We start from the raw sequence: 19,416 nt of genomic DNA on the forward strand, positions 1-19,416 counted from the left end.
TTGTCATGTGATAGCCTACAGTAAGGCTTAGTCATACACTAACAACCTTTCCTCTGAGCGGTTGGGTTTGATTCTCGCGATTTCCCGGGATCTACGTCGTTTACCGGTGTATTGCCGCAGAAACGAAGCGATACAAAATATTTTTCAATACCAAAAAAGCGGACCTGGTGTAGCTATGGCGTCCTACAGCCGATTTGATGATGAAAAGTATAAGAACTGGCTAAAAACTACGATGAGCCTCCAGCTTCTGAGGAGCCGTCTCAGCAGATTCATCGAAAACGAAACCGATACCTTTCACAATTCTCTAAGGAATAAACTGAAGGAAGCGATCTGTAAACAGAACTGTAGTATAAAAATATTCAATAAATATAAGGTATTTTTTTTACATTTCTAATTACTATAACATATTCTGCATGTTTTATTTAATCGTTTTCACAAAAATGATAGTTGTCATTTCAACATTTAAGCGTTCTGAAATTAATGTGTATATATATATCTTGTTTCCCATAGTTCTCACTTTTTGTGTGTAGCCTAGCTGTTTGAACATTTAAATATAAATCGCCTGTGTGTGATATGTAGACAAAATAGCGATCTGCTCCACCCTCAAATGCATTTTGTAGCGTATTCGTCACCTGTCAAACTGGTAGGGCTGAATGTGGTTCTGGAGGGCTCACCCTCCAAAATTTACCTGCTTTGTCTTAAAAGTTACAGTAGCATCTATTACTTAAAAGTCCATTACTTACAGTAGCACATATCACAGTGAAATACAGAGTAACAATTTTTAAATATTACCCAACTATCGTTGAGTTTGAGTAATAAGCTCTATGACAGTTATGTTGTATAATGTAGCATACAGGAATGAATGAAATTGAGTTGGGAATTGTGTTCATATATTTGACTTACGAAGTAAAACAGAGATCACCATAGTATATATGTATATAAACTCGATGTTAAAATATTTCAAACGCATAAACTGCCTACAGCAATGCTTCCATGTAGGAAGTGTGGCTATTCAGTCTGATCATTCTCACCTAGGTTTCTCCAGTCTGTCCAGATTGTCAACTTTGGATGAATGAAATCTTGAAAAATCACAACAATAAGAAAATGGAAATTTACTGGAACAACAGCAAACCTCATCTGTGGTCATTTGACAAATGGGAGGTAGCAAAGGTAAGGTTTTGTGTGTGTGTGTGTGTGTGTGATTGTAATTCCACAGACAGAAATAGAATATGCTTGTATTTTATACTTGTATAAAATATACTTGTATATGTGTTGTTCCAGACCATATGGGCATATGTTCAGTGACCATTATGACAATTTTGAGAACGTATTTTATTCTAAGCCCCATTAGAGAAGAGCATGGTCTTAAAACCTAAACCCAAACAGGCTATGAAATGAGCTGAAGTGTTGGTCACTTTCCTTGATCAAACGGTTCTGTTTATGCTTTTTTGATAGGTCTACATGCCAAGAGGAAACAAAAACCACAATGCAGTGGATCAGTTTGACATTTCTGCCATTGTGAATCTCATGATCTTTTGCTCACATTTCAAAAAATTCGTAAAAGACCAAGTTCTTAAAGAGGTATTTCAACGTACAGTATATTTAGCTGAAAGCTGAATACTGGCATATTAATCATTCTGTATACATCAATCATATATGATTTAGAGAATAACAGAGAGAGCCACATTGAACCTTTATCATGTGATTATGTTTTCTCTTTATTAAGGTAACTAATGTAAGAAACCAGATGATGCACTCGCCTGACATGAAAGTGGCAAAAGAGGACATGAAGAAACACCTGAAGAAAATCCTGAACGTTGTGGGACACCTGCAGGTCCACGTTCCAGAGCTGAATGAGCTAGAGAACGAGATCAACGAAGTAAGAAATTATCAACACACGATAGGCTTCCGTGTTACATTGTGTATTAAGGACCAGCACGGGAACTGAAAACACAGATGTTAGGGCAAACAGCTTCATTGTTCACACACTGAAGTTGCAAAAACGTCTTATGTGTTCAGTGACCCTGTTACTAAAAGTTAATAAAATAGGTATATAAGCAACTTTTTGCAGCCTTGTTGCGTGTGAATTCATTCTTTTTGAACTGTATAATTCATTGGTTTTACGCACCTTACTCCTCTTACTAAGCGGCTGAGTGTGATGGTATCAGTTCTTTGTATTAAGATACTAAAACACACAAAACAGGAATTGCTTGTCAGTGCTGACTGTGGCCAGCAGCCCTACAGGTTGATGCATAATTGGCTGTAGTCTCGCCCAGGTATGGGAGGGTTTCATTTGGCTGGGATGACAGCGAGTGACTGCACAATACTGACCCCTGCTGGTCAAACAAGTGCCTGCAAGCATGCCTGCAGAGCAGTGCACCAAGCATCTTCCTCCAATTAATCTCTGTGCGAGCTTCACTTCTGAACTGTGGTGTGATAAGAAGCAGCGGCTGACCTCACATGCTTCAGAGGAGACTGTGCACTAGTCTGCACCCTTCGGAATCGACAGCGGAGGCTATTGCAACGAGAGCTTGGGATTGGAAAACGGGATTGGGAATTCCAAAATTGCAAAGAAATAGGAAAAGCACAAAAACAGTATTTTTTGTGTTTGCGCTGTAAAAAGTCTAGCACTAGGTGCGGAAACTGTGGCATTTTACAGATGACGTTCTGTTCCATGCTGCTGTTCTTGTATCTGTGGAGTTTACACTGCTGTTCCTTCCTTGTCTAGCTTGAGGAAGCAGAGCTGAACATAAGGGTGGGGGAGGAGGACACCAGCAGAGGAGATGTTACGAATTTACTGAACAAGCAGAAGATACTTGACCTGGAACAACAGGTCATGAAGGAGAAGATTGAACACCTGACTTCTCGTCTTGAGGACGACAAAGAACTGAACGTAAGGACTTCAAATTTCTGGTTCTTTCGGATCTTCAGGTCTTTTCCTGACAACAAAGCTTTCTCACTGTCTTTGTGACATACACACACACAAACCCAAAAAAACTTTAATCGACAGATTAGTAGACCCACATTGAAGTAAAAGAATGGTTTCTTCAAATTTTAAAGGTTAAGCTTGAGTTAAAAGCTCACTGTTGTGTAAAAACACTAATTGTCCATATTTGAATGGGCCCATCAACAGAATGAGGAATACCTGACGATGAAGGAGTTCCTGGATCAGAACAAGGACCTTCTGAAGCAGCTGGGCCCACAAATGGAGAAGCTGAATGCAATTGAGGTGAAAGTGGAAGAACATGATAAACAGCTGACAGTCCTGTCAGAGACAGTGGACCAAATAGTGAAGAAAACTGAAGGTGGGTACGTAGAGAGGGCTCAACCGCTCAGCTTACATTGTTAATTGACATCTTTACTTAGCATTGAATTTAATAAGCCTGAATTGTGTGACAAGTGTGCGACCCAAAGTCATGTTATTTCTGCTTCCTGTTCCTGTTTTGAGCAAGAGCTTTTAATGTCCACTGAGCTTAATAGCCCATTTAGTTTAATCATGGATCAAGTCTGAATTGAATTATCATCACAATATTATCAATTGTCAACAGAACCGGTTTTCAGTGCTGATGTGGTCAAATACAAGAACCATCTTTTCGAAGAAGCTAAGAAGAACAAATGGCCTGATCCTGTGTTCACTGAAGTTCGCAAACCTCAAGGTATGAACAGCTAGTTAGATTTCATTCTCATCTTTAATAATCCAGATAGATGTGAAAGTGAATTGCATGGAAAAATTTGAAAACTATTCCTCTGCTCAGGAAACATATATTTTACTAGATTTTATTTAAATGTCATATACCATGGAAATAGTGCATCCATGTAGATAGTGTACTGTATTGAGCAGATACAACTCACCATGTATCAATGACGGGTGTCTCTTTCTCAGGTTATATAGGACGGGTGGAGGTCAATGGTCAAACTTACACAGGTTGCCGTGTTCACCTAAACAAGATAGCTGCTCATCAGGAGGTAGCAATGATTGCCCTTGAGCAGATGGATATACAGTCAACGAAAGAGGGCAGTCTCACTCTTCATCATGCTGACCAATCGGCTTCTGCCTCCACAGGTACAGTTTATTGGAGTTTTTTTTAAAGGGCGGTATGGCAAACTGAATAGTTTCAAGGTATGATATTCTTCTGGTGAATAATGAAAGACATACCTCCATCACTAATCACAACCAACTGTTCTGACACATGGATGGAGACTTCTGTAATGACAGTGTACTTTCAGTGTTAAGTTTATTATTCCAGACTCCCAAGCAATACCTGTAGACAAACATTCTGGAACATTGCTTATACAGCATTATAACCAGAAACTTAGGGGTGAAGGAGAGCACTCTTTGTTATACACTGTTCTGTACTGTAGTCTTGCTTCATAAAGCTGGTGGTATTTTACCCTGATCAACTGCGATGATACCCACTGTCCAACCCTCTGAGAGTAATTTACCTCAGAGCTCAGACACTGATGTTCCTGTGGAGAATTATGACACAGCTGCTGGCCAGGCCACACTTCCTGCCATGATGATGCACACCTATGATCGTTGCACTCCGGTGCGTCGACCAGCTGTTGGTCCTTCTCCTGAAATGAAAAACATAAATACCTTACCTGTAGCACCCACAGCTGATGTTTCTTTTCTCAAGCAGCAAACTCTCTGTTCTTCGCGGCTGTGAAGGTGCCAGTGAAGACTGACTTTGAGGGACCAGAAGCTGAAACCTTGGAGGCCGCAGTTCTGGAAGCCTACAAGAGTCTGGAGCAGGCTATGAATCTAGGAGATACAGGAGCAGGTACCTGCAGACTCTCCCCACGGTCTGCTGTGTGTGCTTTCCCTCAAACACAGAGATGTAAGAGGGGGCTCCCTTTCCGTCCTCAGGGTCCCCTTCTGATAGTGCCAGGCAGACGGTTCATAATTTCTTCAGCCAGGCTGGTTGTGGGCCCCCTGAGGAGCGCAGCATCACCACAAATGGGAAGTTCAGGTCAAAATTGTGCATCAATGGGGATTTGACTTTTCAAAACCCAGGTGAGACGTAAGGATTTGTTTCTCAATTTTGAGATTTGAAGTAAGGGGAAGCCATCTTGGTTCCCCTGATTATATATAAAACTGAGCTGAATGAATGCAAATTGTCATGTACACAATAGTTTACTATTTAGACCCAGAAACTCTAGTCTTGACTACCTCTGATATGCTGTTATCCACCAAGACCTGATGTGTAATATCATTCCTGTCATTTTTGTTTAATTAAAAATACAGGGACAAGCTGTTTTTATACTGCCTTTCTGTGTTTTAATTGGTTTAGAGGGGATGTCCAAAAAGCTGCATGCAGAGCAGGCAGCAGCTAAGGATGCCCTTCTCCGGCTGGCTGGGGTCCTGGGCTGGGACTTGGTAGGAGTAAATGAGAACTACAAGGGGAGGCTGCAGGAGATTCTGATCAAACAGGGGCACACGGCTCCTTCTTACCAGCGTATTGAGCCAAGCAACAGAGGAGCAGGTCTGAGGAACAGGCTTTCTGGGGTCCACGTGGACTCAGATATCAGTAATATACCATACTTAAGGAAACAAACCTACCAGGGATGAAAAGTTTTGTTTCTTTCCAGAATCGGAGAAGAATCTTGCTAGTGTCCCCGTACTTCAGGCCACGGTATCAGTCAGCAACATCGAAAGCCAGGCAAGAGCATCTGTTGACTCTAGCCAGTATCCTCCTCAATTACAAAAGCCCAAAACTGAAACTCCAGGTACTTCCCTCACTGACTTTTTCACATGCACATTCTGATTTGTGATCCTCCATATCTTTCTTCAATCTTCTGTGAATAGAGAGCCTTCATCAAGATAATGGAGTTTTTTTCTCTGATCAGCTCCTGTGATGCCTGCTGTCCAACCTTCTGAGAGTAATTTACCTCAGAGCTCAGGCACTGATGTTCCTGTGGAGCATTATGACACAGCTGCTGGCCAGGCCATTGTCCCTGCCATGTCCATTGACTCCAATGAGAGCTCGGTGTCTTCAGGTGTGTAGACCAGCTGCTGGTCCTTCTCTTTGAGTTAAAAACGTAAATACCTTACCTGTACACCCATGACTGATGTTTCATTTCTCAAGCAGCAAACTCTTCATTCTTCGCGGCTGTGAAAGTGGCAGTGAAAACTGACTTTGAGGGACCAGAAGCTGAAACCTCGGAGGCCGCAGTTCTGGAAGCCTACACGAGTCTGGAGCAGGCTCTCAACCTGGGAGACACAGGAGCAGGTACCTGCAGACCCCCCCCCCCCCACAATCTGCTGTGTGTGCTGTTCCTCAGGCACAGAGATTAAATAAAGGGCTCCCCTTCCTTCCTCAGGGTCCCCTCCTGATGGTCCCAGGCAGAGGGTTCATGATTTCTTCAGCCAGGCTGGTTGTGGGCCCCCTGAGGAGCGCAACATCACCACAAATGGGAAGTTCAGGTCAAAATTGTGCATCAATGGAGACTTGACTTTTCAAAACCCAGGTGAGAAGCATTGTGAAGTAAGGGGAAGCCATCTTTGTGTCCTTAATAATAAAACTGAGCTAAATTAATACATATTGTCATGTACTGAAGGTACATAGTAAAATATTTAGACCTGGAAATGCTGCAGGATTATAGCTATCCTAGGACCAGTCTTGGCTACCTCTGATATACTGTTATCCAAAACCTGAAATGTAATATTATTTCCCTCATTTTTATTTAATTAAAATTACAGAGACAAGCTGTTTTTTTCCTGCCTTTCTGTGTTTTAATTGGTTTAGATGGGATGCCCAAAAAGCAGCAGGCAGAGCAGGCAGCAGCTAAAAAAGCCCTTCTCCGGCTGGCTGGGGTCCTGGGCTGGGACCTGGCAGGAGTAAATGAGAACTACAAGGGGAGGCTGCAGGAGCTTCTGGTCAAACAGGGGCAGACGCCTCCTTCTTACCAGCGAGTGTCTCAACCATCTCACACAGAGCCCAGCGACAGAGGAGCAGGTTTGTGGCATTATCTGTGTCGGGCAGTGGTGTCCAATCTTATCCTAAAAGAGCCAGTATGGGTGCAGGTTTATTTTTAGCCCAGCACTATGACAACTGATTCAACTAATCAGCTAACCATAGTCTCCAATCAAGACCTCGAGAAATAGAATCAGATGTCATAATGCTGGGCTTAAACAATAAACCAACCTGCGCCCCCTTTCAGAAAAGATTGAACACCCCTGGTGTAGGGTCAATGGTAGGTCAATCTATGTTCAATGTAATTAAGGGGAATACACCTGACAGGGATGAAAATGTATGCATCGCCTTTCCAGCATCTGAGACCAGTGGAGCAGATGTGTCCACACCTCAGACCACAGGACCAGTCAGCACAGTCAAACCCCTGAGAAAACCACCTGTCGACCAGCCACAGCTTCTACCAGACAGGAAAAAGCCTAGACTAGATAATCCAGGTACAAATTCCTTTGACTTCAAGTGCTTGCATGTGAAGGATTTTGGCAAATATAAATGACCAAATGAATCACTGAACAATCATATTTCATTTAACTGTTAATTAAAATATAAAAGTAAATTCTTCTTTTTACAGTTGGGTGTTTTTTTTGAACTGCAGTATTAAATTGTTTATCTGTGTGTGGGACAGATTTTGGGAGAATGCTGAAAATGTTTGGTCTGCAGCCTACTTCAGTGATCTTTGATAACTTCAATGTGAAAGAGAATGTTCGATTGACTATGGAAATCAACCTGCATGACTTCCCCTACACGACCCAGCAAGGCTACCATAGCAAGAAGGATGCTATTCGCAAGACATATCTAAAATTTGGCCAAGCTATTGGCATCTGTGAACCAAATACAGGTATTTGGCTTTGTTATTACATTGTCATCGTGATTCGTTGAACATTTTGTAATGGCACAGTAATATATATGTATTTTTTTCACAGAAGAGAACCAATCTTCAATGGCCGTCAAACAGTACTTCAGTCAAAAGTCACTCAGCCTTCCCACTGAGGAGGTTGTGGAAAAGGAGCAAAAGAAGTTCTTCTGCTCATTGAAAGTTCCTTCATGCAGGCTTTCCTATGAAGGACAAGGTAGGACATTCCTGGAACCAGCAGTATGACTCACGGTCCATGGGCACCACGATGTTCCCAACTGTACCGCTGGATTGCCGGTGTGATGGCTGAAAAATATCACAAGCCCCTAAGTTGTACTGTACTAATTGCTGTATATTTTTGAAGTGATGATGTAATGACTCAAGGGAATGCCTTCCACCCTACAGGGGAATCTGAGGAGGCAGCCAAGCTGGAGGCTTGCACGCAGGCTCTCTCCCAGCTTTGCAAACTGTTTCACTATAAGCTGACTTGCAGCAGCGTGGAGCCTGAGGAGAGACTGACCTTACTGCTTGAGGAGGCTCGTCAGCTGCCACCAGGGTTCCAGAAACCTGACACACAGTATAAAGCCACCGTCCAGCTTAATTTAAATAATTTTGCATTGGAGAGTAAAGGGCAAAGCAGCAAGAAGTCTGCCCAGAGCCAACTGTGTTGCCAAATCCTCATGCTCCTTGGAGAGAAAGAGACTATGGGTAGGTACTGTAATGCACTACAGCTGCGTACTGCAATATAGAACACTCGGGGGAGTATTTGAAGGGATTTCTTGGGCAGGGGTGGAAGGAGCAGAGAGAGCTATTCCTCCTTTTTGGCTGCTGTCAACTTGTGCCTATTCCCTCCCATAGTTGGGGGTGGGGGGGGGGGCTACAGGATCTTGGACAGCAGTGGCCTCATTTTACACCCAGGCGGTCATCAGCAGTGAAATCAGCTAAGGAGTTGGCCATTGCCTTCATTAGGCCTGTTATAAAGACATGGCATCTTCGGCATTGGAGGGGAAGTTTTGAAGGGACACAGCCGCAGTGTTTCGATTCTCTTCATCCTCTCTGCCTCTGCCAGAGGGCATCTCTTTAGTCTTTGTTCCTAGTGCCCAGCCATAGGAACTTTTCTTTTGAATAAAGTTATTCTTCGTTTTGAATCACATTACTCACATCCAGTTTGGGTGTATTCCGTGCTCAGTCATGGCTCCAGCTGACCCCATGATGCACTGTCATATGATCTTGATGGTACAAATCCATCTCGTGCAGAGACGAAGAAACCCGTTAGCGAAAGGAACCAGGTAGATGACTGGTTCAAGCAGAAGCGACTCCCACCGCCAGTGTTTGAGGACTCCAAGGAATCTGGACCTGACAACAAGGATGTATTTCGGATGAAGGCCAAATTCTCGGGCTGTGTTACCTGCACTCATCCAGGTAATTAATCAATATTTAACCCCCTCAACATTCAAACACACGCCTGTGAAATATGCAGACAATTAAGCAACACACAGAAAGTGACAAAAGGCTGATGGTAACAAACAAAAAAATCCACTGGGCAGAGCTGAGTGTTGTGAACGTTTCAGTGTATGTTTGCACTGGTCAGCTCTCCCATGTAAAACTGGGATTTTTGATGTTGTGGATACCCCCTAAAAAATTAACATAAAACATTAAGACTTTTTTTTTGCGCAAACATAACTCGATTTAAACCCAATATATCCTGACACAAGACCCCTCATTCTATTGGTCATTTTGAGAAATGCAAGTTTTTTTTATATTTTCATGACTGTAGACTTTAGTAAATTTAAATGAGACCTCAGTATTCGAAATATAGATGCTGAATTGTCCATGAAGAGACGCAATGCTAACTTACAAAGTCAGGCTAGCTTCTAGAATAATTACATCACTGTAAAGCTCTAAACGAGCATGAGCTGAGAACAGCGGGAGGCCGCTATGTCCAGCGACGGTGTCACAGGCTGGCAGCAGATACGCAGACTGACTGTCCAAAGTGACAAGCACTCAATTTGTGATAATGTGTCAAATCCAGTAAAGGGTGACCAAAAGAGACCAACTAGGTTGGTGTAAATCACCAGTAGCTTAGCTACAACACTCGGGGTTGGCCTCCATTGTCAGGGATATGTAATAGAGTATACAAGCACCTATTACACAAGAGAAGGTTTGAATCTTATGCAATCCGCCCAGGAGTGAGCACATGTTGTTTGAAGCACAGTAGACACATACAGAGCTGTAGCAGTTCTCAAAGATCTGTGCTGATACACCTTGACAGAGAGCAGACTGATGTTAGCCTTAGGGCTGATCAATTTAATATCTTGTCTTTTGAAGCTTTCGACAAATTCAAACATTTAGCTTAAAATTGTTTTTTTTTTTTAATTGAGGGGTGAGATCAGAAATGGTCTTAACTGAACATCCGAATGCTGATGTACAACACTACTGGTAGTTGAAAGCAATGGAGTTCTAGAACACTGACACATTTCAAAATACCTATTCTTCAAAGTGGTAACAATTTGTTTATGCCTTGGACAGACTGGCAAGCAAGCAAGGAGGAAGCAGCGAATGAGCTCATGGAGGAACTGAAGAGGAGATTCCAAGATTGCTGATTGCAGAGTGCTGAGCAACGACCAACAAGATAGGGGCTGCCAGCAAGGAACTATTTGAAAAGGCAGACAGAGTTCAGTATTTGCACTTACCTGGAAAAGTCTGGAGTTCGTGTCTCCCATTATATATTTTATCCATAGTCCGTGTTACTTTTAACCCTCTATGGTACCGCGTTGCCTCTAGGTAACATACCCATTTTTGGACTTCTACACTCACACAATACATCCTCATTTATGATGCAATACTTTTCAAAAGAGGGAGGGCCCCAAGGAAACTAATAGCAGTGTTTAAATTTGTCACATAACTCTCTAGAGGCCAAGTTGAATCCCTTTTTTGCGGCCTTCGTCACATGGCTCAGCTCCATCATCTCTCTCCACAAAATTGGCCTGAAAATGTCTTTTTCTGTCATTTTACAATCTATTCACAATAATAGGATAGTAAAGTTTAATTTTTATTTGTTTAATGTACTTTATTTGATAATTAAGTAATGGAGAATTGTTAAAATGCAAATGTTGCCTTGAAGTAACACCATACCATTATGAATTCCCACCATGACAGTTTTTGGTATTGTGTATTTAGATTTAAATACTGTACAAAAGCATAACAGTCATAATAATGATTTTTTTTTATCTCTACAGATTAACCTAGATAAATTTGATAAAATTTGGCAAAGATGGCAGCAACACAACAAATGGTGGCAACATATGTCAGGAAAGACACACACCAGGAAACTGAAAACAAGCATTTAAATGTAACACAAATGATCAAACACTGAAATATGACTCACTATCTTGTTTTGAAGAGGGTTATGATAGTTTGGTTTGATAGATTGTTGATGTAAATTTTGCTGAAATATGCTCACACTCTTTAACGTATTCATTCCTATGGGCTGTTCCACAATGGTACAATGTTGTCTGAGGGTAACGTTCAGAGAAACAAACTTATGAAAAGAGTTCATTTTTAATGTTTTTCTATTTCAAATGGCATGAATTTTAAACTGGTGAGGAGACTGAATAGTATAGTAATAAATTTTATTCAAATTTTAAACAGTAACTCTTTTTTCATTCCTTACCATTATGGTACGGTGTTGCTTTAAGGTAACGCCCCCTAAAGTGTACCCCAAAAAAATTATTTCTTGAAAATTTCTTTAAATTATGTTTACTTGATCTATTTTATGACAAGAAAACAGTGCAATTTTTTTTTTATAAACTGGCATCATAATGCGTACCATAGAGGGAGTCCGTGTTACTTTTAACATTAATAAATATGAAATGAAATGTACGCCGTCTTAACTGATTTAATCATGATATCAATAAAGATATACGGTCCATATTGTGCATGGCATGATCAGTGTGCGTTTCTTGCAATTTAGCATTGTGAGTTAGGCTACTTAGTTGTATTTTAAAAATGATATATATGATGTAATAACAAACTTACTCATTCAGTGGGTAGGCGAATAGCGAATTCGTCTTAAGAACATTACGTCACCCTTACACTGAATAGAGGTTTCAGCAACCATCCAGCAGGTGCGTGCACAGTGGCTAGGCTACATGCTTCTACAGTTCTGTGCACGATTCCCACACTGGTGCAACACCAAAACAATTCCGATTAGCAAATAAAATCTCCTCTCGCTTCTTTCTCCTCTGAGTGAGGGAAATGAGTCGAAAACACCGCGTATACGTGCCGCTGCAACAAGCTGTATATAATTTTATGACGTAATTTGGCACAACAATATTTACAATTTTAATTAGACGGTAGGCTGTCAGTGGCTTGAGGACACGAAACACAATCAGTTACGGAATGGCAGCAGTTAGCGTCACGGAGCCGCTTTGTGAACCTTGTGGATATGATGCAAAATTCAAAGGTAAGACACTTCTGAGTGTAAAGTACAGCATCTGTGCAATAGCCCCGCTGACTGCAAATACACGATTGTCCTGATAAAGAAAGCATGTCGTTACAAGGTAAAGCGTACTTCTGAATACAAAGCACATAATGTGTGCAATAGTCCCGTTTGATGTAACTGTATAGTCGGCACACATTCTTCACCAGTAACAATATATGTTAAATGGTAGAACCTTTAATTTGCTTCTTTTGTACGGAATCTTCTGCCCATGTCAATAGTGGTGCCGTAATACCATCTCAAATTTCGCTCGGCTTTGTTTAAAGTATCAAATCACTTTTTTTGTGTCGTTGTCCATTGTCATCAGTGGAGGTTTACGTGAAGAAGCCCCTAATGCCCATTCACCTGAGTAGCATACAGGTCGGGATGGAGATGTTGTGCCTCTGTAGCCAGCTTGACCTCCTCATCAGGGCACAGGTGCATCAGGTGAGACGGCCACAGGTGAATCCCTCGGTCTCTATCTGGGGAAAGTGCATTCAGTCTCACAGTTTTGATCATTGTCTCCTGCCCGGTTCTTATCACAGTTCCAAGAACAACTCAAGCAGGACAGCAGCCCAGTGGAGTCAGATTCTTTCCAAAGGCAAGGTGAGCCTCATTTCTCAGCATCATCCTTCTGTATCGTACAGTAAACACCAAGCAATGCAGCCTTATTTGTAAACATCTTCACGCTGGAAATACTCATCGAATTCACACAGGGGCTGAGATTATAGACCGGATGTACCTTTGCTTGGACCACCTGCCAAAACCTTTGCCACAGCTGGAGGTAATATGGCTCTATTAACTAAATTTCTTAATGTAGCATGTGCTATACCACTAATAATGGCAATAATTATATGAATGTCTAATTGTAATCTCATTTTGTCTCGTGTTCCTGAATGCGAGGCCTTTTTTTTTTTTTTAAAAAGGTAAATATATTGCCCGTGGTCTTTTCTGCCTTAGGACTATCTAGATGCTGTGGGATTGTCTACCATGTTTCCGCGTGTGGAAGTATATCTTATACACGGCAGCCCAGTGGACATGTTGGAAAACCCAACCATGGATGGTGAGGGCTGGGGCAATTCATCTGGTGCAGTTAGCCACGCCCACTAACAGTGTGCGGCTCCCGTGTCCCAGCATTTTAGCATAATTTGCCTGATAGATGCTGGGTGGTAATGTTTTAGAACGAACAGCGTTTAAAAACAGTACTCCACCAAGAAAACTATTACATGCAATTACATTTTTAATTCATTTTTATTTGTATAGCACTTTTTACTGAGACACTGTCACGAAGAGTCTTTTGAAGGAAATGGGACACAGGAAAATTAGGAGAGATTTTTAAAAACACTCTCCAAAGGGAGAAACCGGGGAGGGGGGGGGGGGTGAATTCTTCTCTTGAATATACTATAGTTGATTTTAGATTTCTTCATTTTCAATAAAATAAAATAAAACATATCCAGTGCGTTTTCCATTTTCCTTTTGGATCAATCAGGAATACGGATCAGAAAGGTTACATTTTACACTTGAGGTTAGAATGAGCTGCTCTCCAGTTTACAAATATAATTTGTGGTTTAGACAAATTATACAGCCTGCATCCTGTACAGGGACATACTGAGGTTCTGCGGATTGCTCAACAGCACAAGGGCAGTGTGCCACACTACAGTACAACCCATTGATTCAAATTTGGAATCAAAAAGTCTTTGATTCCAAAGTCTATATTTAAGCTGGAATTTGTTTTTGCAGACTACTTTCCTCACATTGGTAAGCTGAACCAGTTACTGGTCCTCAGCCAACAGCTGGAGGATGACGTGAGACACCTGGGCAGCCACAAGTACATAGCCCACCAGCTGGCTGTCGTATACGTGAGTGGAATTCCCCATTAACCTCTGACCTCTTTCTCTCAGAGCCATTTTAACTGACCTGACCAGCAGTCACACGTGACACATCATGGTTTTGTTTTCAGGCACCGACTTGTTGCCGATGCTTATTTTTGGGTCTTGTGTTTTGGGTCTCGCAGCAAGTCCTCAGCTCTTTCAGAGGCATCCTGCCCCTATCCATCCTGAAGAGGGACATTGAAGCAAACTTCAAACAGCTGAAAATGTCCCTGGTGACAGAGGAAGGGTCCAAGGTGGAGCCACAGCTACCCGCATACTACGTCAGCTGGTAAGGGCAAGGTTAAGGAAAGATGACTTGGTCATTGTTTACATTAAATGTGGTAGTAGCCTACTTAATTGCGCTGACTGCTTAGACAATCATCAGTAGTTACAGATCAAGTATAAGTCTGGGTTTGGGGGGGGGGGGGGGTAGTGGCAGGGTAACTCTATACTGAGTACAGTGCCACAACTTCACATCTTAGACAGGTGGATAACAGAATCGAAAGAGCAACTGGCTGCACAAGTTCTAAAGTTCTCGAGAATATGCGTAATAGTATGTGCACCTCTCAGTTCACAGAGGAACTTGCAGAGATGAAACTGGCCTGCTCTACTAATTGGGCATTCCACTTTGCAAGAAAAATCAACACGAAGGAATTAAGCGTTCTATAAAAAACTGTTTAGCATCTTCGTGATTGGTCGGTTGACACGTGTTGTGTGTAATCATTTACAGGTTATTAGGTATTACACACAGAGTTATATCTTCCGTTTCCTCGCTGCCAGAGGAACTGACAGAACCCCTCAGTCCACCCATGGCCTTCATCTCCAACCTCACATGACGCACGCACTGGCTCTTCTGCAGCTTGCCTTAATGGTGGGTACTGGCAGGTGTCTCGATTACGCTCTACTCCGGAGATATTCAAAAACCTGGCCCCGAGGCCAGTATTTATGCTGGTTTTCATTCTTCCCCTCTAATTCGGGACTGATTTACACCTGGGGCACCAGAGGAGGTAAATCTCTGGCCAATCAGTTGCATCAATCAATCAATTAAACTATTACGTGGAAAAGAAAATCAGCAGTACCGCTGGCCTCAAAGGCCAGAATTAAGTATCCCTGTTGTGCTATATACTGTTAAAATTGCTGGGTCAATTATTCTATGTTGGGCCAAGGGTGTGTAGACATTTAATGTACAAGACAAAGCAACCATTGCTTTGTTCAAACATTGTGCGGACATTTTTCATCTTATGTCTAAGAATACAATGTCAAGTTAGTCTCAGCCCGGACTGTGCTAAGGAGAGGAAGTGGTCTCAGCACAGGGGTACTATAAAAAACTGTGTGGTTATTTAAGATGAGCCTTTTCTGTGTGCCAGTCAGATTCTGCTGTGCGTTTACTCGTTTATGCTGTATTCCTTTTCTCAGAATATATTAATTTTGTATCGTACTACAGTGGACCCAAAATGATCCAGTATGTCACATGCACGATAAATGCATACTACAACGCACACGTGTATTCTTTGGGCGTGTCATAATGGTCATAACTGGAGATGCTCGGTATTAAAGAAATAGTTCATACTGAAAGATTCACATTTTCTGATTTTTATTAAGCACAAGCAAACAAGGAACCACTTTTCAGCTGAATCATCTGTACTCTGCCAGAGGAAACAAGGCACTTGGTTGAATGAGCCAAGAGCTAAAGATTTGTCAAAGGTTATTGCAGTCGTTTGAGGCTCTGACCCAAACGTTTGCAACTTGTTCTCTCGTGCTCAATAAAATCAGGTGTCATTAAGTTCACCCTTGGGTGTTAAGTTAATTTTTTTATTTTACCTGGGTGAGTGTACTAAGGAAACAGTTCAACATAATGACCAACCTCTGAACAACTGAAGGTGCTGCAACTAGGATTCAAATAATTCCAACTGAAAAATGCACAATTGTTTTTTTCACAATATCTCTCTACCCAAGCTTATTATGTTAAAATAAGAACATAAAAGATTGTTTGTAAAGTGTTCATTGAAAGCAAAACACATGGCCCAGTTTTTCTCAAGCATGACTTTTGTTATTCCATGATTTATAATCGTATATTTATTTTTTAAATAAGGAACTGCTGCCATTTTAAAATTCAAGCCTTATGTGATTCAAAATCTCATTTTAAACAGATACTTATACATTCAAATAAAAATAAGTTGATGTTTTGAGGATCAAAATGGAGACATAATTACGATAGTAATTTATTTTACGTTTAACATTTACTTGTAATTTATTGTTATCTCTTTATTAGTAAATCTTAAAATGCCAATTGACGTTGTGAAAAACTGTCAGTATGATCCCAGTCAAGACCCCCCTTTATATTATCCTTGTTGCTATGGGCCATTGCTGGCTTTCTGAACAGGAACTCCTTAAACGTACACCTAGGGTACAAAGTACCGATCTGATTTCAGGTTTGTAAAATGTCTTGGCCTGAATTCTGCATAGTGCACATTACTGAGTTTCTTCCATTCTTAACAACTGAAACCCAACTCAGCTGAATGAACAGTCAGAGATTAGCATTTTTCTGCGGTGGTGGCAGAGTTGCAGTGTGGTGACCTGTGCACTCGAGTTTCCACCTTTGAGCAGGCCGTGTAAATCAGGGGTGTCAAACTCCACTCCTGGAGGGCTGCTGCAGTGTCTGCAGGTATTTGTGGTTTCCTTTCAACCCGCAGCCAATCAATGACTCAAAGGTAATTGCCAGTTGTGCTGAAACACAATGAAAGCCAGCAGACACTGCGACCCTCCAGGATTGTAGTCCGAAACCCCTGGTATGGACGGTGCCATCAGCTGCTCCTCTACCTCTGCCTGTACTGCACACTGTATTTAACTTAAGTAATCAATTAATACTCCGTTAAAAGATTGCAGACACCATCGCAATACGTTTACATGGGAGTATAAAACTATTGCACTAATCAACAGGGTGAGCTGGTATGAGCTGTGTAAAGTTATCCTGCTTTTGTTTTCATAAGACACATTTTAAGTATTAAAAACATTAAACCTTGTTAAAATGGTGTGTTTAATTGTATTGAATTACGTATGCTAGTATTATCACAATGCATACATTGTGTAAATCCTCGTTTAGATTTAATATAAAAGTACTACTCTGATGGTATTCAGTCAACAGCAGCTTATTATGCAAGTTGTATTCAATAAAGTGAATATTCTAATTTGTCTCTTTTCAATTTCATTTGCATTGTGAGGCAGATTCGGCAGGCTTTGTGAGGCTGTTGAATTTTTACAATGGATACAATACTTACATAAACACACGTTTTGGATCTTCCGCTTGCAGACGGTTCACAAATCCGTACCGTTTTTAGTTGATCTTCAGACTGGTCAGAGGAGTCGTCCGTGTTGGCCGTGAAAGTTCGACGTGCTGCACTGCTTTCAGCTCCCGGACTCCAAACCTTTGTAAAAGAGCTAATATTGACCATTTTCCATAACCATATGGGTTCTGATGCATACAAAATAATGTAATAATGCATTCCGTGCATAGTTCCACTTTGTCCAGGAGGGGGCAGTGTTTCTCCATATTGGAGGTCTGGCCCTAGGACCTCAAGAGAAAACATGCACTGGATTTAGACAATGACCTTATTAATAAAATATAAAATACTCAGATATTATTAGTGCAGTTACCAATTAACTATTTCAGTAGAGCATTCATTATTAAAAAAATGTAATCTTAACATTTCATACTGAACAAGTATGCTTTCCATTAACTCCATTTCCATTAAGTAATTTATGGGAAATCTTGCTACAAACCATATTGTTGATTATTCTGAGATTATCTTGCTGTTGTTGAGAACAATAGTAATTGTCATATATTCAGGCTTGCTAATGTTTATTTTTTCCAGAATCATCTCATTCGTTTTACAGAATAAATGTGTTAATAAATGTAAGAAATCAGTCAACCTTGTATCCATATAACTTGAAATCCCATAATTGTGAGTCAGTAATGTTTCACCAAAGTAAAATGTTGAATAATAGCAAATCCACAGAAATATACTGCAGTATGAGGACCAGTTTCAGCTGAGCATAAGACACATTCAATTGAAAATATAATGAATGAAAACACATTACCAGGAATGCTTCAGTTTCATTTGTTGCAGTCAAAATTTGCTTGCATCCAAAACCAAATGAAGTAGGATAACTTAAGTCAGAAAGATAAGCCAGAAACTTCCGTTAATAAGTTCTAATGTTCTGAACCACCAGATTCTTAAATAGAAATTTGCTCTAGTATTTGCTTCAAGTGTTTCAGATTTAATTTAATAGATTCCCCACACTGGGAAACAGGCATTAAAATGTGAGGAAAACATTTCATGAAAAAATGTTAACATTCGGCTCATCACAAAAGGAGTTTTATTAGGTGTACGCTAAGGGACAGAGAAGCAGTACAAGGACCTACGGCTTCTCATCGTGCCAATGGCATCGATACACAGGCATCAATAGCATACAATGAGGTCTACAGCGCTTGCAAATGATTGAGGCTGCATCCATTTAAAAAGAATACGATTCAACTCAAACTTTAACCTTTTAGTTTTTAGGTGTATTTTAATAAATAAGTAAGCGCCTCCCAGATCCCTCCTTCGGGGGGAAAGGCTCTGGATCGGTTGCGCACGGTGATGGAATTCAGTAGGACCAATAAGGAGCAACGGTTCCTCCTCAATACAAAACGAATGCCGAGCTGCCATCCTCAAAGTTCCAATCGTTTGAACTTTGACCTTGCCTGAAGCTGACCTTTTGTAGCACGTCCAAATCACAGCACAGCTTTGTATGAAGCAGGCAGACGTGGAAGAGCATTTCGGGATAAACCCAGGATTTTCAGTTCCACAAATCGAGTTCACAAATTGGCCTTGTGCTGCAGACAAGCTACTGCCATCACCACTTGTTACGGTTTTCCAAACCAACGGCTTTCCTGGATGGACGATGTCGTGTTTCAACAGCTGGCGGCACTCTGTTCTTCGCGTGCGTCTCGGCCCTCGGCCTTATGGGAGTCTGCCATTCGCCGCAGGCCCCAGTCCTGTGTAATGCAGGACTGGTTCGGTTTTCAGTCGGAGCCTGATGTCCGCATGCTGAACTCCATGCTGATGATGGCCTTTGGAATACATGGACTGCAGAGTTCCAGACTCCAGTTCCAAGTTCCAGCCCTCAGCCTGCAGATCTCTCTGGTCCTGAGCACAGCCCCCAATGTCCGACAGGTGGACACCATGGCGACAGAATCAC

General features: G+C 41.4%; 2 protein-coding genes across 6 annotated transcripts; both read left to right on the top strand.

Moving 5' to 3' along the window:
* The first annotated feature begins 32 nt into the window (after nucleotides 1-32).
* Nucleotides 33-11,762, top strand: LOC135241204 (uncharacterized). Of its 2 annotated transcripts, none has more exons than XM_064311393.1 (22): nucleotides 33-373; nucleotides 1,036-1,170; nucleotides 1,456-1,581; nucleotides 1,727-1,879; nucleotides 2,729-2,893; nucleotides 3,134-3,305; nucleotides 3,549-3,656; nucleotides 3,884-4,063; nucleotides 4,638-4,781; nucleotides 4,868-5,014; nucleotides 5,292-5,483; nucleotides 5,590-5,727; nucleotides 5,848-5,997; nucleotides 6,090-6,230; nucleotides 6,322-6,468; nucleotides 6,747-6,956; nucleotides 7,271-7,408; nucleotides 7,597-7,809; nucleotides 7,895-8,041; nucleotides 8,230-8,532; nucleotides 9,082-9,246; nucleotides 10,354-11,762. In XM_064311393.1, the coding sequence occupies exons 1-22, from the start codon at nucleotides 176-178 to the stop codon at nucleotides 10,425-10,427; spliced, it is 3,546 nt and encodes a 1,181-aa protein (XP_064167463.1). In that variant the 5' UTR covers nucleotides 33-175; the 3' UTR covers nucleotides 10,428-11,762. The 2 variants fall into 2 exon arrangements, with proteins under 2 accessions (XP_064167463.1, XP_064167465.1); XM_064311395.1 differs by having other exon boundaries at nucleotides 4,641-4,781.
* Nucleotides 11,763-11,896: 134 nt separating this feature from the next.
* si:ch211-218d20.15 (uncharacterized) lies at nucleotides 11,897-17,610 on the top strand. Of its 4 annotated transcripts, none has more exons than XM_064311399.1 (9): nucleotides 11,897-12,289; nucleotides 12,633-12,766; nucleotides 12,850-12,910; nucleotides 13,021-13,088; nucleotides 13,265-13,367; nucleotides 14,045-14,163; nucleotides 14,319-14,464; nucleotides 14,906-15,046; nucleotides 17,514-17,610. In XM_064311399.1, the coding sequence occupies exons 1-8, from the start codon at nucleotides 12,226-12,228 to the stop codon at nucleotides 15,009-15,011; spliced, it is 801 nt and encodes a 266-aa protein (XP_064167469.1). In that variant the 5' UTR covers nucleotides 11,897-12,225; the 3' UTR covers nucleotides 15,012-15,046; nucleotides 17,514-17,610. The 4 variants fall into 4 exon arrangements, with proteins under 4 accessions (XP_064167469.1, XP_064167468.1, XP_064167467.1 ...); XM_064311398.1 differs by lacking the exon at nucleotides 17,514-17,610 and adding an exon at nucleotides 15,778-15,963; XM_064311397.1 differs by lacking the exon at nucleotides 17,514-17,610 and having other exon boundaries at nucleotides 14,906-15,963.
* Nucleotides 17,611-19,416: the final 1,806 nt, after the last annotated feature.

The sequence above is a fragment of the Anguilla rostrata genome, chromosome 15 (genome assembly GCF_018555375.3).
Source record: "Anguilla rostrata isolate EN2019 chromosome 15, ASM1855537v3, whole genome shotgun sequence".
Taxonomy (NCBI): domain Eukaryota; kingdom Metazoa; phylum Chordata; class Actinopteri; order Anguilliformes; family Anguillidae; genus Anguilla; species Anguilla rostrata.

Coding starts and splice junctions, on each gene's coding strand:
- si:ch211-218d20.15 (XM_064311399.1), top strand. CDS start 12,226: ATGGCAGCAGTTAGCGTCACGGAGCCGCTTTGTGAACCTTGTGGATAT. Junction 12,290..12,632: donor ATATGATGCAAAATTCAAAG/GTAAGACACTTC, acceptor CATTGTCATCAG/TGGAGGTTTACGTGAAGAAG. Junction 12,911..13,020: donor AGATTCTTTCCAAAGGCAAG/GTGAGCCTCATT, acceptor GAATTCACACAG/GGGCTGAGATTATAGACCGG.
- LOC135241204 (XM_064311393.1), top strand. CDS start 176: ATGGCGTCCTACAGCCGATTTGATGATGAAAAGTATAAGAACTGGCTA. Junction 5,015..5,291: donor TTTGACTTTTCAAAACCCAG/GTGAGACGTAAG, acceptor TAATTGGTTTAG/AGGGGATGTCCAAAAAGCTG. Junction 6,957..7,270: donor GCCCAGCGACAGAGGAGCAG/GTTTGTGGCATT, acceptor TCGCCTTTCCAG/CATCTGAGACCAGTGGAGCA.